The 25829-nt window shown below is 43.9% G+C and overlaps 1 protein-coding gene across 1 annotated transcript; it reads left to right on the plus strand.

Moving 5' to 3' along the window:
• The first annotated feature begins 7355 nt into the window (after window positions 1-7355).
• On the plus strand, window positions 7356-25454 carry SLC46A3 (solute carrier family 46 member 3). Its single transcript, XM_019971463.2, has 6 exons — window positions 7356-7809; window positions 8541-8754; window positions 14623-15493; window positions 17142-17225; window positions 22069-22225; window positions 24219-25454. Exons 2-6 carry the CDS (start codon window positions 8566-8568, stop codon window positions 24301-24303), a joined length of 1386 nt encoding a protein of 461 aa, XP_019827022.1. The 5' UTR covers window positions 7356-7809; window positions 8541-8565; the 3' UTR covers window positions 24304-25454.
• Window positions 25455-25829: the final 375 nt, after the last annotated feature.

Consider the following 25829-nt stretch of genomic DNA (forward strand, 5'->3'; position numbering starts at 1 on the left):
CTCATCCATGGAACATTTACTGGTTGCCTTGTATGTCAGACAAAGTACTAGGTGCTTGGAATACATAGCCTATAAAGATATGGCCCCTTCCCTTAAAAGACCCACAGCCTAGTCCAGGGCAGAGGAGTCAAAAAAAAACAATGATGATTATACTACAGGGCGGTAATTACTATGATCATGAGAAAAAGCACCTGACTTATACGTTAGTGGCGGGTGGTGGTGTTGGGAGGCATCCTGTGGCCACTGCTCCCTGAATTGTGTCTTCAGTGATAAACTGGATGGCAAGACAGGATGGGGAAGAGGAGGGACATTGCATGAAGAGGAGGGAATTAAGCTGGTCAGCACTCTGAACCAGAGTTCCATGTGTCTATACATAATATTCTAGGTGGGGAGTGGTAAAGGTTGAAGCCATAGAAACAGGTAGAGGTCATCGCTCTAGGTCTCACTTAGGAATCTGAACTTTTTGTAATAGCAATTATTTCTGCTTTATTGACTATGCCAAAGCCTCTGACTGTGTGGATCACAATAAACTGTGGAAAATTCTGAAAGAGATTGGAATACCAGACCACTTCACCTGCCTCTTGAGAAACCTATATGCAGATTATGAAGCAACAGTTAGAACTGGACATGGAACAACAGACTGGTTCCAAATAGGAAAAGGAGTACATCAAGGCTGTATATTGTCACCCTGCTTATTTAACTTATATGCAGAGTACGTCATGAGAAACTCTGGGCTGGAAGAAGCACAAGCTGGAATCAAGATTGCTGAGAGAAATATCAATAACCTCAGATATGCAGATTACACCACCCTTATGGCAGAAAGTGAAGAGGAACTGAAGAGCCTCTTGATGAAAGTGAAAGAGGAGAGTGAAAAAATTGGGTTAAAGCTCAACATTCAGAAAACGAAGATCATAGCATTTGGTCCCATCACTTCATGGCAAATAGACAGAGAAACAGTGGAAACAGTGGGTGACTTTATTTTTCTGGGCTCCAAAATCACTGCAGATGGTGACTGCAGCCATGAAATTAAAAGACACTTATTCCTTGAAAGGAAAGTTATGACCAACCTAGATAGCATATTGAAAAGCACAGACATTACTTTGCCAACAAAGGTCCGTCTAGTCAAGACTATGGTTCTTCCAGTGGTCATGTATGGATGTGAGAGTTGGACTGTGAAGAAAGCTGAGCGCCGAAGAATTGATGCTTTTGAACTGTGGTGTTGGAGAAGACTCTTGAGAGTCCCTTGGACTGCAAGGAGATCCAACCAGTCCATTCTGAAGGAGATCAGCCCTGGGTGCTCTTTGGAAGGAATGATGCTAAAGCTGAAACTCCAATACTTTGGCCACCTCATGTGAAGAGTTGACTCATTGGAAAAGACTGATGCTGGGAGGGATTGGGGGCAGGAGGAAAAGGGGATGACAGAGGATGAGATGGCTGGATGGCATCACCGACTCGATGGACATGAATTTGAGTGAACTCCGGGAGTTGGTGATGGACAGGAAGGCCTGGTGTGCTGCAATTCATGGGATCACAAAGAGTCGGTCACGACTGAGCAACTGAACTGAATATGCAACTGGTGGCTCAAAGGTAAAGAATTCGCCTGCCAATGCAGGAGATTCAGGAGATGAAGGTTCTATCCCTGGGTCAGAAAGATCCCCTGGAGGAGGAAATGGCAACCCACTCCAGTATTCTTGCCTGGGAAATCCTATAGACAGAGGAGTCTGACGGACTACAGTCCATAGAGTCACCAAGAGTCAGACACAACTGAGCAACTGAGTATGCATACGTATAACCACTGAAACAGAGAGAAAGCAGCCAGTTTTATATTCGAGATTGACTGTCTTTTTAGCAGCAAGTCAAAGAATCGCCCACACTGATTCTGTCCTTGGCCTTGTCCGATCTACTGTTAAATCCATGAAGGGCAGTCTTCATTTCTGTTACAGTGGTTTTTTGCTTGCTTGCTTTCTTTTCTCTGCGCCATACCACAAAGCTTGCAGGATCTTTGCTTCTGACTTCTGGCATTTCCTTTTGATGCGTTTTAACAATTCCACCTTGCTACTCACATTACCCATCTGTTCTTACAAGTTGCCTGCTTTGTCCAAAAGAATTCTTAAAATATTAATCATAGCTGTTGTAAATTTGTCTGTCCAGTAACGCCCAAATCTCAGCCTTATCTGCAGTCTGCTTCTAGTGCTTTTCAGATTGTGCTTTTGCTTGCCTTTTTAAATGCCTTGCAATTTTTGCTGAAAGTTGGACATGACTCGTCAGGTAAAAGAACTGAGCTATCTAGGCCTTTAGTCTGAGCTTTTATATTAGTCTGGCTGGGGTTTTTGTGTGCCGCGCATGCTCAGTCCCTCAGTCGTGTCTGACTCTTTGCAACACCATGAACGGTAGCCCGCCAGGCTCCTCTGTCCACGTGGTTCTCCAGGCATGAATACTGGAGTGGATTGCCATTTCCTCCTCCAGGAGACCTCTCCAACCCAGGGACTGAACGTGTGTCTCCTGCATTGGCAGGTGGATTCTTTACCACTAGCCACCTGGGAAACCCGGCTAGGGTTTTAGGCTGTGTTTAATCTTTGTTGTAGCTGCAGCTTTCAGAGGCTTGAGAGTAAACAGAGCTGGCTCTTTCCTCTGTAATCCACTGTTTCTTACTGGAGCTCTGATGCTGATGACCAGGTGTTGGGGAGGAGAAGCTTGCTTATATAATCTTACGATTCAATAGCAGTCTTTCACTAGACACATGTTCCTGGGCTATGACCTTCACAAGCATTTATTAACTTTGCTCTTCCTCAGGTGAGACAGGAAGGCTAGAGGGGGCTGGAATCAGGGAAGGGCCCTTCTCCAGGTGGTTACAGGTGCTTTCCCTAAGAGGTAGGCCTTTGAGGATGCTCTAGGCATATTTCAAAATCTTCCCCACCCCTCTGCCAGAGACAATAGCAACTCATTCTGAATTCTTCATTGAGAGAAACCAGTGGGTTTCCTGTAGACAACCAAAAAAGCATGGAGCCCCATTTAGGTAACAGACCCCAAGAGCTTCTTACTCTCAGGGTAGTCCATACTTAGCCTCCAGCAATTCATCAAAATGCTCCTGCCAGCATGTAACTCCAGCACCATCTGTCTGGCTAAGGAGATCTTGATTGTGATTTGGGCTTTCCTGATTCGCCAGATCATGGGATGTTGCTGTGCCCTGTGCCCTGGGGCTCTGAAGGGCACAAGATAAAGTGCCGATTTCCAGCTCCTTCGGCTCCTTTTGCTCTAGGGACAAGAGTGACGATTTCCAAGTTCTTTACATGCTGGAGCTGAAACCAGTACCTCAGGCTGTTGACTGAATACAGCACAATCATCAGGTCTGAGTGAGCATCTGTGGAGGAATACCGTGGAGCAGGGAGTCCAGGATGATACCTGGATCTGGCTGGAGTGAGCATGGAACACAGTAGGGGAGGGAATACAGTGGAAAAGAAAGTGAAAGTCACTCACTCGTGTTTGTGACCCCATGGACTGTAGCCCACCAGGCTCCTCTGTCCATGGGATTCTCCAGGCCAGAATACTGGAGTGGGTAGCCACTCCCTTCTCCAGGGGATCTTCCCAAACCAGGGATCGAACCCAGGTCTCCAGCGTTGCAGGTGAATTCTCTAACATCTGAGCCACCAGGGAAGCCCAATACAGTGGGGAGCAGATAATTTAGGGAAGGAAAACGAAAGGCTAACAAACAAAAAAGCTCATGAATAAGGAGTTCTGCTTAGTTTTGTCCTGAATACTTTCAGATTACCTGAAGGTTTTCTCCCCGCCCCCCCCCCCTTTTATTTTCTTTTTTTTGGAAACAACACAAATCTATTCACTTAAGGTCTAGAGGTCAGAAGTCTGGAATGGGTCTCCCTGGGCTAAAACCAAAGTGCTAGTAGGGCTACACTCCCTCGGGAACCTTTAAGGGAATAATCCAGTTTCCTGAATTTTTCCAGCTTTTAGATACCAACTGTGTTCCTTCGTTTATGGACACTTCCTCTGTATTTAAAGCAAGAGGTGTGTGTGCTCAGTCACTTTAGTCACGTCCGACTCTGCAACCCTGTGGACTGCAGCCCACCAGGTTCCTCTGTCCATGGGATTCTCCAGGCAAGAACACTGGAGTGGGTTGTCATGCCCTCCTCCAGGTGTCCTCTGACCCAGGGATCAAACCCACATCTCCCAAGTCTCCTGAATTGGTAGGCAGGTTCTTTTCCACTAGTGCCACTTGGAAAGTCCAAAGCAAGTAGTTTAGCATCTTCTTTCTCTGGTTGTTACCCTCTGATGTCCCTCTTTCCATTGTTAGGACCCTTGTGATCACACTGGGGCCATCCAGAAACATCACATACCTGAAAGGTCCCTGCAGCTGTGCAAGATAACCTGTCCTCAGGTGCCATCGACGAGGACCTGGCCTCTCTAACACAGGCGCTATTCTGCCCATCACAGAAGGCACTGGTCAGGAGGTAACGACTGGATTTACCCTTTTATATACTCCAGAGAGTGTAGGGAGAGAGAGAGAAGCCAAGAAAGGTGATGAGATAAGACTTTCCCCTTGGGACTTCCCTGGTAGACCAAGGGCTAAGACTCTGCGCTCCCAGTGTAGGGGGCCTGGGTTTGATCCCAGGTCAGGGAATTAGATCCCACATGCCCCAACTAAGAGTTCTTACAAGCTGCCACTAAAACCTGGTTGGTGCAGACAAATAAATAAGTAAACTTATTTAAAAAAGAAAAAAAAGGTCTAGCACAGGGAGGGACTCTCCTCAATACTCTGTGAAGGTCTGCATGGGAAAGACTCTAAAAATGAGGGGAGATATATATATATGTATAACTGAGAAATGTTGCCATATGTCTGAAACTAACACAGTACTATAAATCAACTATACTCCAATTAAAAGCAAAACAAAACAAAAACTCTCCTCTCTTAAAAGTTTTCTCTTTTTTCCCTATTCCCTCTTCCCCTTTCTCTTCTCACTATCAGGGTTATTCTCTTGCCCTACTCTTTTCCCTCAGCTTGAAGGTTTTCTGCAGATTAGAAATCTATGGTCAGAGTTACACGAGATATAAAATAAGAAATACCCATCCGGTTGGGCGGGACTGGTGTGAATGCTGACAGCATAAGTTATAGTTCCTTTTATTCAAAAATACCTAAGGGCTCGCTCCCCATCAGTGTCACAGAGAAGGTGGTGTGACCGCCCTGTTTTCATGGAGAGTGCAGTGGCCTGGAGAAGGGCAGTAAATACTGAGCAATGGTGGGAGCAGCTGCCAAGGAGAAAGATAAGAGGATACATTTCACCTTCCTGTGGCACATGTGTACATCAGAGCTTCCCCTTTATAAAGTCTCCTTCTTGGACTTCCCCGGTGGTGCAATGGGTAGGAATCTGCCTGCCAATTCAGGGGACACAGGTTTGATCCCCAGTCTGGATGATCCCATATGTGGCAGAGCAACTAAAACCTGTGTGCCACAAATACTGAGCCCGCGCAACCTAGAGCCTGTGCTCCGCAAGAGAAGCCACCGCAATGAGAAGCCCATGTACGGCAGGGAAGAGTAGCCCTCATTTGCCACTACTAGAGAAAGCCCTTGTGCAGCACTGAAGACCCAAGGCAATCAAAACTAAAATAAATAAGTAAATTGTAAAAAAGAAAATAAGTCTCCTTCTTTAACTTCCAAACTGCCTTCTTAACCACTCCCCTGCCCTTAAAAACTCCACTCATTTTTTATCAGGAAAATGAAGGAAGAAAGACAAGCAGTTAGTAGGGCCTGGATTCCAACTAGAGTCCTTTTCTTATCTCTCTGAGCAGATGACTAGAAGACCGCAACTAATATGTTCCAGGAAGAATATGTCGACTTAAAAAAAAAAGCACAATGTGAGAGTTTCAAGTTAAGTTTTATTGGGGGCAAAATGAGGCCTGCAGCCCAGGAGGCAGCACCTCAGATAGCCCTGAGAAAATGCTTCAAAGAGGTAGGGAGGAAGGACAGTATATGTGTAATTTGAGGTTCCATCCCTGGTGGGAAAGATTCCCCTGGAGAAGGGAATGGCTACCCACTCCAGTATTCTTGCCTGGAGAATTCCACGAACAGAGGAGCTTGTCAGGCTACAGTCCATGTGGTCCCAAAGAGTCAGACATGACTGAAGCGACTGAGCACGCATGCATGCACAGGCAATTAAGCACATGTTTTCCCAGAACGTTTCTGCTAGTCATGAGGCACAGTCATCATGGGTTTTAGTCCTTTTCTAGATATGAGGAGATATAAGAATTGGGCTCATAAAAGTCTTCTCCTAAAAATATCTAACTATCTGAAGACCTGTCTTGCCAGTAGCCATTCCCACCCCCAGCACAGAGTGCCTCATTTCTCTCCACCTTGATCTTCTTCAGGGGATGTTGAAGGTCAGAAGCTGCAACAACAGATGAGGCAATCCTTGTAGAGGTAGACGGCAAGTGCCAATTTGTCGTTGACAAATAACACAGTTACTTTGGTTTCAGTTTTCTTAGGGGTAAAGTCAGGAGCCTAGACTAGAAGGTTTCTGTGGTCTATGAGTCAAGCTGTTTTGTGAGTCTGGTTTTAAATAGGTTGATCCGGGTCACCCAAACAGTTTACCCTGGTTCTCCCTCCATTCCAGAACACTTCTTTCCTGGAAACCTCTGCAGGTTTCTGGAAAAGACAGCTTTTGATCCCCGCCTGGTCCCCTGAGTATGCATCCCTCCCCCTTACAAGTAGTAAGTTCAGCTCGTTCATCTTCAGGGGTGTTTCTGGCGGTTCGCTGGAGGGAAGGTGCAATCCTCGCTTTGCTCCAGGGTTATGCTTTGTGTCCACCTCAAGGGTTTCAGCAATACGATCCTGTGAGACTGTTCTGTCCACTTGACAGATAAATGGAAGCTCACAGAGATGAAATAATTAGCTCAAGTTCGTACCACCAGGAAGAGCCAGCGACCACACTCGACCGACCTAACTCTGCTTGGAGCGCTCTCTCTCTCCTGCACCCTCCATGGGCACCCCTACCCGGTGCCCCTTTTCCGCGTTTCCCAGGGCACTTGCCCAACCCACTGAGCGGCTAGGGGCGGGGGTGGTTGCAACCCAGAATGTCACTTCTGCAACAGATCTCCTGTGTGCTCCCGTGAGAAGCGCTATTCGGTCCCAGAAATGCTGTCTACCCACAGTCCTTGAACTTGCGGGGGGGCTGCGGGGGCTGGAGAGGGACCCGCGGGGGTGGGCGGGCCTCTGGGGGCGGGAGCTCGAGAGTGGCGTCGGAGCGGACCAATCCCCACGGGGGCGCTGGCCACGGGGCCCAATCGCAGGAAATCAGGACAGTGCCCGCCCCGGCGGCGGGGGTGAAGGGGGGACTAGCACCCCAGAGGCGCGTCCCCGGGGCTGGCGGCGCCGCTGAGTCACTGCGCGCGCAGGCCGGGGTGGGGACTCAGGGACTGCCGGCCGGGGTCGCAGGAGCCGCTGTCCCGCGCGGGCCCCGGGACCCGCCGGACCGAGATCGCACGCAGGGCCGCGCCGGAGCCGAGCGAGGGCTACGCGGTGGACTGTAGAGCTTGTCCCCTGGACGCGGAAGGGCGCTATCTTGGTTTGCTTTAAAATAAGGGCTTGAGGTTTCCCGAGCAGGTGCATTTGGTCGAATTCAACGGACTTTCATTCCCCTTCCCGCCCCAGCGCGGCGGCGCAGACCCAGCCTCCGTGCGCACCTGCTGCCCGGGAGGCGCTCCAGGCAGGCATCCCCAAAAGGAGACAGCCCCCAAGACTCCGGGCCCCGACAATGGTCAAACCCGCGCCCAGCAGCCTGGCAGGAAGACCGTGACCGTGGGGTGAGTTAAACAGAAGAAACAACCCCTCATTACGACTGGGAGCTGCTTCGTTAAAGGCCCCCTTCCTGCCCGCTGTTCACCAGCAGCCAAAGCAATAATAAACAATTACGTAACTGTCGTGTCCCAAGAGCAACCTCACTGTTTCGTTTATGAAAACCAGCTGGCAGTATATAACGTGGGAGTTATAGTGTGATCACTGGATTGCCCAAGTGGGAGATAACTTATTAAGACTATTTTAAAGAATCTTCTTAAGGGTCCTTGGACTTCCCTGGTGGCTCAGATGGTAAAGAATCTGCCTGCGGATACAGGAGACCCAGGTTCAATCCCTGGGTCAAGAAGATTCCCTGGAGCAGGGAATGCCAACCCACTCCAGTACTCTTGCCTGGGAAATCCCATGGACAGAGGAACCTCGAGGGCTACAGTCCATGGGGTCACAAAGGGTCGGATAGGGATGAGTGACTAACATACTTAAAGATCCTTAAAGGTCCCTTGAGTTCTTAAAGGTCCAAGTTAATCATCCTGAGTCCTTAAAGGTCCAACTCTTAGAAATGAGAAGTATGACAGTCTCAGGTTTACTGAGTACTGAAAAGTTATTTTCTTCAGAAGTGCTTACTGCTTTCTGTTCCCTAGTGTGCTTGTTTACGCCACAAAATACCCCTAACTTCCCCATCGTTGAAAACCTAGCCTATCCTATAGGAGTACAACTGATTTTCTCCTTTTCTCTTTAATAGAACTCCAGCTCTCTACCCAAGCAAGATGAAGATTCCATTTGTAGAACCTGTCATTTGCCTTAGTGTATTCGCTGTGACTCTGAACAGCCCACTGACGACACAATATGTGTACAGGAGGATATGGGAGGAAACGGGCAACTACAGCATTGCACTTGAGAGCAATACTTCTGAGTGTGCAAAGAACAAAAGCAGCCCGATTTTTGCGTTCCAGGAGGTAAGACATGAAAATAGCCCTAAAGTGTATTATAAAAGAGGAATGTGCAGCGGGGTTTTAAAGGAAGGCGGATACTGCTCTCATCATACATTGATCTCTGAAGGGTCACCCTAAAACCCCAAAGTCCCAAAGCAAGAGCCTTTATTCAGTTCTCTTTTTGTTTGAAGCTCCCTGACACCTCTAATCTGCCTCTTCTCCTTAAAACCCCTTTCTTCTCCTGTGATTCTGGCTCTTCTCCTTTCTCTCAGAAGATTTCAGTGCAGTCTCCTCTCCTGTGTGGCTGCCTCTTTCCTCCTTCCCCACAGAAAGCCTGAAAATCAGGCAGGGCAGGCTGGAATGAGTGCTCGGTGGACACAGGTGGAGTGAAACATGGGTCTTACCTTTCCCTTGTCCCCTCCCCCCACCTCTTTCCACTGCCCACATGACCCAGTTTTTGGTGACCCCAGAACGTAGCCCATCCCTGAAGACTGTGGGCCCCGGGCCAGTGTCTGTCATGGGGTATGGGTGGCATGTGCCATCCACCATTTGGTGTTATCAAATCAGCTTTGACCACCCCCCCGCAAATGCTGAGGAGCATCTGTATGGGGATGTGGTGGGTCGAGAGCTCCCACTTGTGCTCTAAGGTCAATGAAAATGTCCCGCCAGATACCACAGAGCCTGTCCTTCTCCCCCACCACCCTCCACCCCCAGGAGGGACACCGCCAGTCTCCTGCTCTCTTAGGCAGTTCTTAACAGAGCCTGCCAATGTCCAAATGCAAAGGAGAGAGCAGCCAGATTGGGAAATTCCCTGCCCCACCCCGCCCCCAGCAACAATGCCTGAAAAACCACCACACTTAGGAGCTTTGAATTCTTCTGCTTGGGAAGAGAGGCAAAAGAGTGGCACTGCCTCCCCAGTCGAAAGAGGAAAAAACCATCAAGGGACTCTGGGTCACCTGCACCCTCAGAGAAAAAGAGATTATTTCCGAACAGCCATGTGGATATCAAATTTCTGGCCTAGAAGGAGGTCATAAAAACAGAAGGGCCAAGGGTCTCTCTTCTTGGTTTTGTCTCCCTTCAAGAATGTTTCTTTGGACTTCCCTGGTGGTCCAGTGGTTAAGATTCTGTGTGTTTCACTGTGGGGGCCACAGGTTCGATCCCTGGTCGGGGAAGTTCCGCATGCCAAGGCCAACAAACAAACAAAAAAGAATGTTTCCTGTTACATGGGTGTCATTGCCAGGGAGTGAGAAGTTTCGAGTCTCATCAGTCTCTGCATTTGATTCTGTGTGTTCCTTCACCGGAGCCCTGGGAGCAGAGCGGGGGATGGAGGAGGAGAGGACTCAAGTGTCTGAAAAGTCTTCTGCCCTGGCCCTCCAGCTGAGGGGAGACAGGCCTCGGTCCAGCTGCCGCGGTGACCTCTGTGACTGTGTGGTCATGAGTACTGGCCCCCCTTGCCGCCTGGCCCAGCTGCTGAAAGCCCCTCACTGCCCAGAGCAGTGGTCTCATTTTGAAGATTTTTGCCAAACTTTTTCACTGACTGACTGTGGTTTCATTGAATTAATAGTCAGGAGAGCCCATTGCCCCAGTGTGGTTTCATTGAATTAATAGTCGGGAGAGCCCATTGCCCCAGTGTGGTTTCATTGAATTAATAGTCGGGAGAGCCCATTGCCCCGGATGCCTTGGTTCATAGTCAGTGCACTGGAGCTTTAGGTGCTTTTTCTCAAACTGGGGAACTGGATACCACCCCGCCCACAACTGGGACGGGGTGTGGCAACCTCCTCACCACCTGCACCTTAGGACCAAAGAGCACTTCCTTCTGGGCCCCTCCCTGGCCCTGTTCAGCTTTTCAGAGAATATTCTCCCCTCTTTAAATCCAGGAACACATGTTGCCCGTTTCCTGAGTGGCTGTCTCAGTGCCCAGCTCCCTAGGTGTGTTCTGGCCACATGCAAGTTGAGAGGTTTGTGGACTGCTCTTATCCCTAAAAATAAGAGACAAACCTCTAAACTTGGAGGGGACAATTTCAGGTTACCCAGCAGATCATGAAATTGTTCTCGCCCAAGAATTCGTGTATAAACCTTTTAATAACTAACAGAGTCCCTTGTTACCAGCAGATAAGGAGTATTTTCTACTCAACTGAAATTAATATATACATTTTAGCCTATGAAATTGTGACTTCCTTAAAACTGACAGTACCTTCCTTAGTTTCTCCTGTCTCAGTACATTGTTATTCTGTTCCATCTTGTATAGGAAATAGCTTTTTTTCCACTCTGATTTCCATCATCTACCCTTATATGACATATAATTATAATTCTCCAGAGTTTAAAGCATACAGACACACAAGGATTTCTTCTGTCTCAACATTTATGGTTGACAGATGCTTTGAGTTTGCTTTGTTAAAATCTGCATTTCAAAACATGGGTTGCAGATGAGAGCAGTCTGTGTAAAAGACTGGGTTGAAATGACAGTTGATAGAAAGGAGAGGAGACCAGGACATAGGAGGAGGCGTGGAAAAGGGAGGAGAACCCCAAATTGGAACATCTTGTTGAGGAGTTGATGAAAAGATAACTGTTTCACTTGTTTGTTTATTCAATAAATATTTACTTGATGGCTCCTATGTCTGTAGGAGGTACCAAGATGTGCTCAAGAAATTTATTCTAGTATAGACATAAAACAGGCAAGAGTGATTTAGCACTGACTGTACGAGGGCCCTGTGTGGAGCACCTTATATTTAATTTTAAGTCTCCCGGCAGCCTGCGAGATTGGGACTGTTGACATTCCCTCTCTTGTCAGATGAAGAGACTCTGGAGTTAAGTAATTTGATCAGGTTCACACACAGCAAGTTACAGACTCCTGCTTTACTTGATGGTTCATTCATGTCATCCATCTGACTACTGAGTACCTGGAAGCACTGTTCTTGGAGCCGGTGATCCTGTGGTGAAAGAACAAGGTTCCACACCTGCCCTGGGAGCTTAGGTTGGAGTAGAGAGGTCATGCAATGCACACCCAGAGTAACATATCATGTCCTGTCAAGGGGTGGTGGGTCTCTAGGGAGAAAAACAGCAGAATGAGGGGCTGGAGCGTTGGGTGGGGGTCAGTGGGATTGCTTTAGTTGGAATGATGGTCAGGGAAGGTCTCTCTGAGGAGGTGGTTCTGAATTAAGGAAGTAAGCTGTGTGCAGATCGATCAAGCGGAGAGAACAGCAAGTAGCCTGGAGGTTTACAGAGTCTGTGCTGGGGGGCTGCCCCCCACCCCCCACCACCACCTGCAAGGAGTTTGCATTTACTCCAGTGGAAGGAAAGTCGTTGAGGGACTGTGACATGAGCCGACGTGCTCATGATGAGAGGAGTGACATGAGCTGATGTGCGTCTACCTTCCTTGGTGCACTTTTTAGCGGTTATACCACACTTCCGGGAGTCCCTTTTGCCTACATAGTTGATCAATGTTAAGAAAAGTAGGAAAGAATGATTCAAATTGCCATAATTGACTTCCTGTTTGGAATTGTCAGTGGATTAACAGGACTGTCTTCTGTTCTTCTGTTTAATTAAAAAAATTTTTTTTTATTTTTTGTTTTTTACACTGTTGTATACTACAGCTCAAATCAGCCATATAGATCACCCAAAACTGCTATGTACAGAACCAACTGGATGGAATCAAGGTTCCTCTGACTCCAGAGCTCAAGCTCTTAATCATTACACAGAAAGTACAGCTAGGGGATGATAACTGTTGTGTGAGAAGCTTTGGAAGGAGGAGTAATGACATGGGTTTGGGAATTTCAGGGAAATCCAAGCAGGACTGACTGTGGATGGTGCCTGGAACATAGACTGTACTGGGAGTGAGTGGGCATGATACAGAGGAGTGAGGCCAGGCCACATCTCGGGGACCCCAGGTACCAGGCCAAGGAGCGTGGACTTTTCTCAGGCAGGCTGGGGAGACACTGCAGCTTTGAGAGGTGAGAGACACACTGACAGCGTGCTCTGGGAGATGTGCCCAGCATCCGGGTCTGTGATCTGCAAGTGATCTGATAAGTGATAAGTTACACGTGAACTGAGTAAAGAGACCAGTGAGATGCCAGAGTAGTGGAGAGGAAAACCAATGGGAGTTGTTCACATGGCAACTATGGGAACATCAAGAAGATAAAGGCATGAGAAAGACTGGGGCGGGGAGGAGGGGAGGGCAGGATAGATTGTGCTGGTGGACATGGACGAAGGGAAAGGTTAGAAGCAAAGATGACTCAAGTTTTGGCAATACAGAATGGCTTGAATTGTATAAATATATAAAAATAAAAATAGGCTCACTATTTAAAAATTAATTCAGTATCTGATATTTTTGTGGTTCATCAGGGTTTTAGGGTGCCTTCTAAATATGACATGAATACATTTTTTAAAATGAGTTTGCATGTGTGCTAAAACACTTCAGTTGTGTCCAACTCTTTGCAACCCCATGGACTGTAGCCCGCCAGGCTCCTCTGTCCATGGAATTCTCCACATAAGAATACTGGAGTGGGTTGCCATGCCCTCCTCCAGGGGATCTTCCTGGCCCTGGGACTGAACCTGTTTCTGATCTTGCCCTGCCAATGAGACATATGGCAAGTGGGTTCTTTACCACTGGTGCCATGTGGAAAGCCTTTAAACTGAGTTTAGTCATCACCATTATAAAAATGGCACCCAGCCTTAATATAAAGTTTGGGAAATACAGAGAAGAGGCAAGAAGACAATGCTTTTAAATCACCCCAAGTTCTTTACATTAAATAACTAGTGCAATGATGGCCGTGTCCACCAATCTGTGTGCTCATAATTGTGTCAGCCTCAGGAAAGCGGAGTTCATCTCACTCCTTAGTTCATGGCACACTACCATCTTTTGTCAATACAGAACTCTTCTTTGGGTTTTATCTTAATTTTTAGTAAATAAAGGAATACTTGTGGAGACACATGTAAAAAGGACAACTGAGCTCTGCCTAAATAAAAGTCTGTCAAATATGACACTTACATGTGATATTCATTCCCTTAGCGTAGACAGAAAGATGTATCATGGGAAAAGGTATCCTTTTTCCTTTAGAACGCAATCTCTTAGGGCGAACTGTCCACAGAAGAAAGTGAAAGAAAATGAAATTTGCTCAGTCGTGTCTGACTCTTTGAGACCCCAGTCTGTGGAATTCTTCAGGCCAAAATATTGGACTGGCAACCTTTCCCTTCTCTAGGGGATCTTCCCAACCCAGGGACTGAACCCAGGCCTCCCATACTGCAGGTGGATTTTTTTACCAGCTGAGCCACAAGGGAAGCCCAAGAATACTGGAATGGGTAGCCTATCCCTTCTGCAGGGGATATTCCCAAGCCAGGAATTGAACCGGGGCCTCCTGCATTGCAGGCAGATTCTTTACCAGATGAGCTATCAGGGAAGTCCACAGAAGAAAGAGAAGTCATTACATGGCCAGTCCTGAGGCCTTGAGCTCTGTGAATCCTTGATGTGAGTCAGACATACACTAATACACACATTTTATTTTTATGGGTCAATGTCTCCACTGTGGAGCTTGAACATTATGACTGAGCATTGATGATTATATCAGCTCTTGATCTTTGCATTGTAAACTGGATAAAGATTCAAGTTGAGAGCTTCCCTTATGGTCCAGTGGCTGAGACTTCTTGCCCAATGCTGGGGGACCGGCAACTAAGAGTTCACGTGGTACAACAAAGATCAAAGATTCAGCTTGCCACAACTAAGACCCAGGGCAACCAAACAAATAAATATTTTTAAAAAACAAAAAACTCATGCACTATAAATTCCCCATCCCTGACTTACCAGCTCTTGCTTGATTTGTCAAAAGTCTATACCAAAATATTTCCAGGCACATTGTAAAAACCTCTGTAAACACTTTGTCTTCTTTTTCTTTGCAGGAAGTCCAGAAAAAGGTGTCTCTTTTTAACCTGGAGATGGACATAAGTGGGTTAATTCCTGGTCTCGTGTCTACGTTCATGTTTCTGTCGCACAGTGACCATGGAGGAAGGAAGTTTCCTCTGATTTTGTCTTCTGTCGGCGCTCTTGCCAACAGCGCTTGGCTCTGTCTGCTCTCCTATTTTGCCCTTCCAATCCAGCTTCTGATTGCATCCACCTTCATTGGTGCACTTTTTGGCAATTACACCACATTTCTGGGAGCTTCTTTTGCCTACATAGTTGATCAATGTAAAGAAAAGAAACAAAGAACGATTCGAATTGCCATAATTGACTTCCTGTTTGGAGTTGTTAGTGGATTAACAGGATTGTCTTCTGGCTATTTTATTAGAGGGTTAGGTTTTGTGTGGTCCTTTTTAATTGTTACCGTGGCTCTTTTTGTGAACTTGATTTATATTTTACTTTTTCTTGAGGATTCGATGAAAGAGTCTTCATCTCAGAATATTTCTGTATCATGGACCGAAACCTTTAAAAACCTATTTCACCGAACGTACATGCTTTTTAAAAATGCTTCTGGTGAGCAACGGTCTTTGTGCTGTTTGTTGCTTTTCACGATGATCACTTACTTTTTCGTGACCATTGGTGTTTCCCCCATTTTTGTCCTTTATGAACTGGATTCGCCACTCTGCTGGGATGAAGTTTTAATAGGTTACGGATCAGCTTTGGGTAGTGTCACTTTTTTCAGCAGTTTCCTAGGAATATGGCTTTTTTCTTACTGTATGGAAGATATTCACATGGCCTTCATAGGAACTTTTACCACCATGGTGGGCATGGCTATGACTGCTTTTGCCAGAACAACATTGATGATGTTTTTAGGTAAGTTACAAGTTACAAGTGTATCCTAGAATTTTGTATTTGATGTTTATATAAAATGAATGCAGTCTGATGGTTGAGAAACTTTAATACAAAATTCTCTATTTAATGTATTCTAGTTTAATTAAAGGTAATTTGTTAAAAGCAAATTTGCCAGAGGCTGAAAAACAACTGACTTAAAATTTTTTTAATAATCACAATTTTCTAAATTTGCATATTTGCCCAAAAATTGTCTTGAGGAAACTTCTTCTTGTGAATCAGTTCTTCAATATAACATTCACCAACTTAAAATATTTCTTAAAGCACTACTAAGAAGGCTACTTTAAATTAAAAAAATATAAGACTATTATGTAAAGGATGCTCAAAAGATTTATAAGAAAAATGTTTATTGAATATATTCAAGCCTATGACCATACCACCCTGAACATGCCCGATCTCATCTGGATGTATTCAAAAAGGCTTTGCAAATTGAAATTTCAGCAAATTGGTCATTTCATGAATTGACTTTTGATGAATCACATTCTGGCAAGCTGGACTGTTTCCTTAACTACCTGCACCCCATCAGTGGTTTTTGTAAGGCTTGAGTGAAAATACTGCACTTGTAAAGGTTAAAGGATCTGTAAAGTAAGACCTCAGGAGAGGTCCATTTAGTCTTTTTCTACAAAGGCAGTATTAACCTCTTGCTACCCTGCAGGAAGGCAGTATGACCAAGCAGAATTGTGCTTAATTGCCATCTGCAGAGCCAGGTGATCTTAGGCTAGTTACTAAACTGCTCTGAGCCCTTATTTTTTAATCTCTAAAATGGGCATCGTGGTGCTTGATTCAGAGGATTGTCACCAATATTAGAAGAGATAACTATAAATCACTTAGCACAATGCCAAGAGTTCAGAAAAGGACAGGTCCCTCTCCCCGTCTCCCTTGGAATTGCCAAGGCCAAAGTCAGTTAATATATGTGAGAACTTTACAGTGATCTGCAAATGTAATAAAACTGTTTTATCTTATAATGAAAAATGCTACTGACTCTTAAGGGTCAGAATTTAAGAACAGAGGCAATTTGCATTCCTGAAATTTTTCAGCCACAAAGATGAACAACCAAGAAGATAAGGAATCAGTTTACCAATGAGCAGATCAATAAAAGAATTCTAGCACCAAAAATGCCGAGTCTGAAAGAGCAAAACCAGAAAACAAACAAAAAACTTATTACCAAACAAAAAGCTTATTGTGAATCTGTGATACAAATACATACATATACCCACTCTTTTTTAGATTGTTTTCCCATAGAGGCCATTACAGTGTTGAGTGGAGTTCCCTGTGCTCTACAGCAGGTCCTTATTAGTTATCTATTTTATATCTAGTAGTGTGTATGTGTCAGTCCCAATCTCCCAGTTCCTCCTTCTTCTCTCCCCTTACCCCCAGGAACCCTAAGTTTGTTTTCTACATCTGCAGAAAGTAAACTCATCTTAAACTGACCTGACCATTGTCTATCTTCCTTTATTAAGCAGAATTCTTCCATTAATTAATTCAGTCATTAGAAGCAATGAAGCAGGATGCTTAGAGAAAATGAACTATTTAGAGGGAAACTGTTTGAGGCTTAAAACTGACCCTGAGTTTTCCGATCGACCCAGTTAATTGTTATCTCTTCCTCTCACAGTCAGGCTGCCGTTTCTCTTCACTGTCATGCCGCTCTCTGTTCTACGGTCCATGATATCAAAAGTGGTTCATTCTACTGAGCAAGGTGAGTCTACTTTGCTCAAGAAACAGAATGACTCTATAATCTGTACCACCTCATAGATGTGTACAATCGGTGTTTGTTTCTTCAGAATATTCTCAGCCCTTTTCCTGCACAGAACTCCTTTTGAATCAAGCAGTAAGGTCTGTGTTAGGAAGAGCTGATATTCAGGCAAGGGAGCCCCTGCCCAGGGCCTGGTGCTGCAGAGGGCTTGCTCTGGACATGCCCCGCCCCACTGCAGAAGATTGCATAATTCAATACATTTAAAAATTATTTCTGGATTCTTTTCCACGCATAAGATGTAGCTGTATATTCACACAGATGTTTGTTGATTGTGTGATGCAGAGTAATTGGAAAATCACTTAGGAATATAAAAACTACAGTATGTAAAAACCTAGCTGCTCCCTTGAATTATGTAATGGTTTCTTAGATACAACACCAAAAGCACAACAACAACAAAACAGATAAATTAGACTTTTTCCAAATTAAAAATTTTTATACTTCAAAGGACACCATCAGGAAAGTGAAAAGAATATGTAACTTTGTTCTGTATTTTCTAAGTCTCCTGTAAATGTTTTACCATACTTCCATACTTTAAAAAATAAAAAAGAAAGAGAGAGAGAGAAAAAAAAAAAGGGAAGTGAAAGGACAGCCCACTGAATGGGAAAATATATTGATACTTGCAAATCATATGTCTGATAAGGAACTTGTGTCCAAAATATACTAAGTGAAGTGAAGTGAAGTCGCTCAGTCACGTCTGACTCTTTGCGACCCCATGGACTGTAGCCTACCAGGCTCCTCCCTCCATGGGATTCTCCAGGCAAGAGTACTGGAGTGGGTTGCCATTTCCTTCTCCAGGGGATCTTCCCCACCCAGGGATCAAACCTGGGTCTCCCGCATTCCAGGCATTTAACCTCTGAGCCACCAAATATATACTAAAACTCAGCAATAAAAAGATGATCCAATTAAGAAACGGGCAAAGGATTTGAACGGACATCTACAGAGAAGATGTACAAATGGCAAACAAACACGTGAAAAATTATCAACACCATTAGCCATCCGGGAAATGCAAATCGGAACCACACTGAGACCCACTGGGATGGGTGAAATGAAAAAGACAGACCGTAAGAAGTGTTGATGAGGATGTGGAGAAGCTGGAACCCTCATGCTCTGCTGGTGAGAAAATCATCTAAAATGATGCGGCCATTTAACAAAACAGTTTGATAGCTCCTGATAAAGTTAAATAGAGTTACTGTATGACTCAGCAATTCCATTCCCAGGTATACCCTGAAGAGAAATGAAAACATATGTTCACACAAAATCTTGCACACAAATGTTCATAGCAGGATTATTTATAATAGCCAAGAAGCACAAACAATGCAAATGTCCACGAATTGGTGAATACGTAAGCAGAATGAGGTGTATCTGGCTCACGGAATATGACTTCACAATAAAAAGAAATGAAGTCATGATACACATTACAACAGGAATGAACCTTGAAATCATTATGCTAAATGAAAGAAGCTGGTCACAAAAGGCCACACATTATTATATAAATATGATTCCATTTTACACAAAATTTCCAGAATAGGCAAATTCATGGAGACAGAAATTCCACCAGTGCTTCCCTACGAACTAGAGAAAAGGGAGTGACCGATAATGGGCACAAAGAGTCTTTCGGGGAGATGAAAATGTCCTAAAATTAGATGGTGGTGATGGTTGCCCAGTTTCTGTGAACATAGAAGAACCATTGAACTGTACAATTTAAAAGGGTGAGTTTTATATTATGTGAATTATATCTCAATAAAGCTGTTCAGGAAACAAAAGAAATATCAACCTTCTTTGACTTAGAACTACAATAGACTTGTCAGAATGTATTATTTACTTTGGTTTAGTTTAGCTTGGTTTATGTATCAACTCTTTTAAGACGTGGTTTCATATTATTAAATACAGTGACATTTCAAAAGGTGTAGTTTGCATTTTGGCATGTCTTATTATGAGTTAAAATAATTTTATCAATTCCATTGTGATTCCATTGCTCCAGGATAGTAGAGTCATTTTGTTCTTAGCTGCAAATGAAGAAATCCTTCTGGTGGTATTGAAATGTATGAAAGCGAATGTACTTCCATCCTTCATTACTTCTAAAAATGGATATTTTTGTTAAAACATTAGGCACCTTAAAATAATCTGAGAAGGGAAGTGCTACAGAGGTTTTCAGGTGCTTCACCCTATCTCTATTATAATACCTTCTGTAAAAAAGAGGAGGAAACTGACTTTTGCTAATTATTTTGAAATCTCTGTGCTCCATACAGCTATGAAGTTCATTGCTAGAGCACCCTGGACTCCCTCTTTGTCATCTGGGTACTCCTTGAAATTCTATTAATACATGAATGTGAACTAGTGAAAGTCGCTCAGTCATGTCCAACTTTTTGTGACCCCATGGACTATACAGTCCACGGAACTCTCCAGGCCAGAATACTGGACTGGGTGGCCTTACCCTTCTTCAGGGGATCTTCCCAACCCAGGGATCGAACGCAGGTCTCCCACGTTGCAGGCAGATTCTCTACCAGCTGAGCTACTTTAATATATGGGACCCAGTAAAAACAAACAGACTTGACTTTTCACATCTATTGGATTTTTTTTAAGTTTAGAAAATAAACTCCATTGCGCTTTTATTTAATCAATTTATCTTTGGTAACTATTAAACAAGTTGCACTACTCAGGGAGTTGCAGCAAGAAGCTAGAGCTATTTCTTGAGAGGGTAGCTGTTTGTTTGCACAGCCTGACCGAGTTTCCAACAAGAAAAGACTCAAGCCACTGTGTAATAGGATTAGCACCATGGCACCATCCCTGGCTTTAGCAAGGAATCAGAAATAAAATAAAACAATGCCATAGTTAGATAACTAGGAGACTTCCTGTATTATCATAAATACCATAATATTCTGTATAATCCTGTATTATCATGGAGGCACCAAGTCCATATGCTACATGATGATGGATAACTGTGCCCTTGAATGAAGCTTTTGTCAAATCACTTGACAAGTACGTATTAGATGTCTACCATGTGCCAGCACGTCTAGACCCTGGGGACACAGCACTGAGCAAAGCAAATTGCACTTGACATGGGCAGAACTTTCACTGGGGTCAAAAGAAGACACATCTCTGATAACTTGGCATTCTGCAGAGAGAGTTTTGTTTTATGAACATATGTCCTGTTGTTCAATGAAGACTCTGAAGCGATATATGAGAATATGTTGGAGAAGGAAAGAAATGGCAACCCACTCTAGTACTCTTGCCTGGAAAATCCCATGGAGAGGGGCCCGACGGGCTACAGTCCACAGGGCTGCAAAGAGTGGGACATTACTGAAGCAACTTCACACACACACACCAGAATGTGTATAAAATAGAGTGAAGATATAAATAGACAAAAATCAATACACAGTTTAAAAAAGCAAGACCATGGGGAAAAGAAGAGGCTAGACACATAAACTATAATCCAGCTGTGAAAGGTGGTCCTCAAGCTTGTTTTTTCCTTCCTTATCAGTCCAATTAAGCACAATCATTTACATAAATAGCACTGTCTATAAGGAAAATGCATTACAGCTTATCATGGAAAAGGAAACTCGGCAAAGTAGGGAACAAATACAGCAGCTTAAAAAAGAAAGAAGAATCTGCAGAAACTGTAGGAATTTATACCACTGAAGCTGAGGGCTGAGAACAGTGATGTGAACTTTGACCAAGAGGAAGAAAAGTGCGTCAGGTTGCTCAACTGTCTTTTGGAGGTTTGCCTCTTCAGTTTAACTCTTCAGTCAACATGGTCTTGGATTCCAGACAGGACTCAAAACTTGTGGAATAAGGACCATCTCTCTGACTGTGAGCTTGAGCTGACCCCGAAGCCATTTTCAGTCTTCTTGAGCATGCTCCGAGACCTGCCCTTTCCCATGCCTGGGGTGTAGCAAGCAGGAAGGACAGCAGAGTCCCCTCCGAGGGGAGACAGTTGTAAGCAGGTTAAGACAGAAAAGTATGTTTTAGAGAATCACTTAATAACAGCCTATGGCATAACCTTCACTAGAGCACAGGGCAGTGATGTAATTACTGGAAGAGTCAAACAGGAAACTGATGTAACTGATATTCTTGTTACTCTAGAGGAAGGGATCAAATTCAAATTGCAGAACATGTGATAAGATTCCCAAGGGCTTCCCAGGTGGCGCTAGTGGTAAAGAACCAGGTTGCCAATGCAGGAGACGTAAGATCCCTGGGTTGGGAAGATCCCCTGGAGGAGGGCATGGCAACCCATTCCAGTATTCTTGTGTGGAGAATCCCATGGACAGAGGAGGCTGGAGGGCTACGGTCCATGGGGTCACAAAGAGTCGGACACGACTGAAGCGACTTAGCACGCAGGCACATATGATAAGATTATATCTCTCTGCCTTGCTTGTCACTCTTGCCAGATCTGACCTGACCTGGATGTTGCCCACAGGGAGCCATCCTGCCCCGCAACTGTGTCACAGATTAGCCCAGGGACCAAGACTGGCAGGGGGGGAGATTGGAACCTCAGGGGCAGGTGGTTCTGTGTCTGAGGCTGTGGTCGGGGCAGACACACAGCTGATTGCACACGCCTAAGCGGCTGGTGCTTCTTAGCTTTGCCCCGTGGATCTTGAAGTACTGATTGCAGCTCCTCTCTCGTCAGGTCCAAGGAGAACTCTTGACCTCAGTTTCTTCACCCACAAAATGGGTGACTGCCTCCGTCACCAGGCAGTGCCCCTGTGTTTGCGGTTTTCTGTGTTAGTTTTGCTTGTTGTTTTGTAACAGCCTTTTCTCTTTCCCTCCACACCCCGACCCCAAACAGGGACCATGTTTGCTTGTCTTGCCTTCTTAGAAACACTTGGCGGGATCACTGCGGTTTCTACTTTCAATGGAATTTATTCAGCCACCGTTGCTTGGTGCAAAGGCTTTGTCTTTCTGCTCTCCGCTGTTTTATTACTAATTCCAGCCATCAGTCTCTGGTAGGTCATTACTTTTTTTTATCCTTTTATCAAAGCCTAGATGGATTGAACGAATTCCCTGACTCCACCGATACAATAACACAGATCTGTTGAAGTTTTGCCTCAGAATGTATTTTTCTCAAGAACTTTTAGACATTATGACATCTGTCAATAATGTTGGAAACTTAGGAAGAAAGAGATAGTGGCATGGCCTTCCAGGACTAGGAGGAAGAAAGACTGGATTAGACGGAGACACTGAGAAGCTACCCCTTATCTTTAAATGAACAACTGAGGAATTTAGTGTTTAAGAATATATATCAATATGTATATTCAATATATATATTCATATATATATTCTAAGAATATATATATATTCACATATACATATATGTATTCAAACTATGATTTCCTATAGTATATTATCCCCTGAAGGTCAAAGATTGCTCTGAGAAAATATACTTTAATACAGATTCTTGGGTAAATGATAAGAGCAGATAGAATGCACTGGATATTAAGAATTCTCTTTCCTTTCCTGAGAGTTGGCTTATTAAATGATTTCCTTTTTAAGTGTAAATATCCAAATAAATGCCAAATACAGAATTCTATTTATGAACAGTACATAGAATAAAACGACCAGAGGCACAGACTCGTGAGAAATAATGTTTCCTCCTCTGCCTTTCAATGAACAAAAAGTGTAAGCCATCTAGGCAAGTGGTTGTGAAAACGCACGAACAAGTATACTTGACACGTTCTGTGGGGCCCAAGACTTGAGCCAAGAGCCCTTCAACCAGCCTCTGCTGGGCCTGCCCGTCTCATGCAGCTGAGAACAGGAAAGCGGGGTGTAAGCTGGGGCACAGGGCCTGGGATCTCCGCCCCCCGCCCCCAAGTGCGTGGGCTGTGGCCGTGAGGGAGGGAGAGCAGAGCCTGTCCGCACAGGCTCTTAACTCCTTCAAGGGCGGGCAGGCGCCTTATCCGAGTAGGACCTCAGCACGTCTCTCTCAGTGGAACGCTGATACTTAGACCTGTAGAGGCTGGACAACAGTAGAATTTACCAGTCCTCTGTAACTGTGATGAAAAGCTATTCTTACCAGATACCTTTTTAGAAGGAGGCTATTCACCTGTTGAATTGGCAATACTAAAACTCCATGCTGAGCCAGTGAGCACTTGATGAGACCAGCAACCTTGTTCTTTGCTGGAAGTAGTGTTATCCCGCATTATCATTTTTGGAAAGCAATTCATGAACACGTATCAAAAGTTTCCCCCCAAAAGTTCATGGCATTTGAACCAGTGATTCCACTTAGAATCTTACCCTAAGGAAATGATCAGCAATGTCAAAAATTTATATATAAAAAGTTCATTATGGCAAAATATTTTAATGACCAAAATGGCTGGTGATAGGAATTGGTTAAATAAATGACAATGCATCCATATGGTTAAAATGACTTTTATGAGAACTGTATTACATGGGAAGCAGAATAATGGCTCATTTAAATTTTATTCTTCATTATATTTAGAAATATTCTGTGGTGGACACATATTACTTTTATAACTGGAAAAATTAGTGCAGAGAGATAACAGGTTGTTATCCTTTTAATAATGCTTCTAATGTAAATGCAGATGGTCTTCTGAGTTTTACTTTTTAAATCTGTTCAATATTTTTAAAATTAAAATTACCTGCTATTTTAATTATGTCTAGATGCCTTCTGTCCAAGTTTCAGTTATAGGCATGAAACATGAACTTCACTAATAGCTTATAATATTTTGTGGGCACTACGCAGGGTAGACAGTGGGAGATGGACATCTTAGGAATCTGGAAGAGGTAGAACTCATGTAGTTTTTTTAATTAATATTTTCAGAAATCTATGCATAAAAGTCTGCTAGATTCAAAATAACCAGTACCCTCCTTCTTTGCATAATTTGTTAAAAAATCATGTAACAAGAGAAAAGATAGAACACAGGTTATTTATGTAGTGCCTTCATCACAGGTTTTTAAATGTCTCATTTGCTTTGGCAGTGTTATCAAGTACGTCAGCAGGAATACGGGAAGCTATGTCCTTCTTATACAAGAAGAATCCAGCGAAGACACTTCGGACAGATGATTAATTGTGATTAAAAAAAAAATCCGAATGCACATATCATACGCTCTGACTTCTGAAGGATCTAAATTAGCTCCGTGATCAGGACTTCATGAATAATCAATGCTGCCGGTCCTTTCTTCTAAACTCTCAGAGAAAGAGTCCCTCCTCTAGCTTCTTACAGTACCAAGCACTCTGAGCACTTTATGAAGATCAAGTGACATATTTCCAGTAGACAGAAGAAGAAATCTCAAAACACCTTCCACTTTGGGATTTACAAAACAAACTGAAACTTACCGGTCTGAGAAACTTGATACGATCAAAAGCAATAATCTCCCTGATGTACTCTGGTCTCTCACATTGACACCAAGAAGAATCCTGTTTGCTTCAGTTTCTTCATCTGCACAATGGATTTCTGATCTCCTTCAAAGATTTTGAAGGCATAACTGTTGAAAATTATGATGAGTCAGTCACTGATCGGAAAACTATAGACGTTTCAAGCCTTTATAATTCTCCTCTACTTGGTAATGCTTTGTTTCATCTAGGTGTTAGTGGTGTTAGTGGTAGTCAAACCTTTCAGTAGCTGCAAAATCCTTAAGAGAGAAGCACTTTAGTGAATATGTTTACATTTTTCCTAATATGTTTCATCAATTATAATATTTCCATAACACTGGAAAAAAAAAAGAATACAAATAGTTCCTAAAGAAATGTAAACACCAAGTAGACAGCCAATCATGATGTAAATTAATTAGTGCTTATAGAGCCAATATTCATTCCTTATTTCTGTGAAAAGTAATCCATTTCCTACTGCCTTACACTCCTATCCTGGGACCTCCGTGGTCCCTGAAAACACCACATCCTTTCCTGCCTCCTGTCTGCACGCAATGTTCCACTGGGCCTTCCTCCCTCCCTCCCTGCATTGAAACTTTCAAGTCTCAGCCAAGGCAAAGCTTCTGCTTTCTCCATGTGGCTTCCAAACATTTCTACTCCCCCCACCACCACCGTCCCCCTAGTCCCTTCAGGGCTCCCCAAGCTCTCTGTGGGCACTGCCCTCCCAGCGTCTTCCCTTGTCTTGTAAAATTTGTTCCCCTACTTGCAAATGAGCCCCTTGAGGACAGGGACAGTTTGATTCCTCATTATATCCTCAATAAAAGTTGAATTCAGTGACCACAGAATTTTGTTTTCACTTGTAAAAAATCATTTTAAGCTATATATTTAATGCAGTATGAGATTAACCAATGATATGCCATAGTCATGAAGCCAGCCTTGCAAAGAAATTGAAAAATGCGCTAACCCATATGCATTTTAAATTGGTTTATGGTACTTTTATGGGTCCTTCAATATCTCCCATTTTCTAAGTTTCCGTTTGTAATAACACAAATGTCCTGAAGTACACCTAGATGATTAACTCCTTTGTAAGCTCTTCAAAGCAGATAGAGTCTTGTTTATAGCACTGCTTACAGTTTTTCCCTGTAGGATAATCAATGATTGCTTGACCAGCGATAACACTCATATTTTAAAATACTAGAAATTCTTATTTCCAAGACTAT

Source organism: Bos indicus, chromosome 12, assembly GCF_029378745.1.
Source record: "Bos indicus isolate NIAB-ARS_2022 breed Sahiwal x Tharparkar chromosome 12, NIAB-ARS_B.indTharparkar_mat_pri_1.0, whole genome shotgun sequence".
In the NCBI taxonomy this organism is placed as follows: domain Eukaryota; kingdom Metazoa; phylum Chordata; class Mammalia; order Artiodactyla; family Bovidae; genus Bos; species Bos indicus.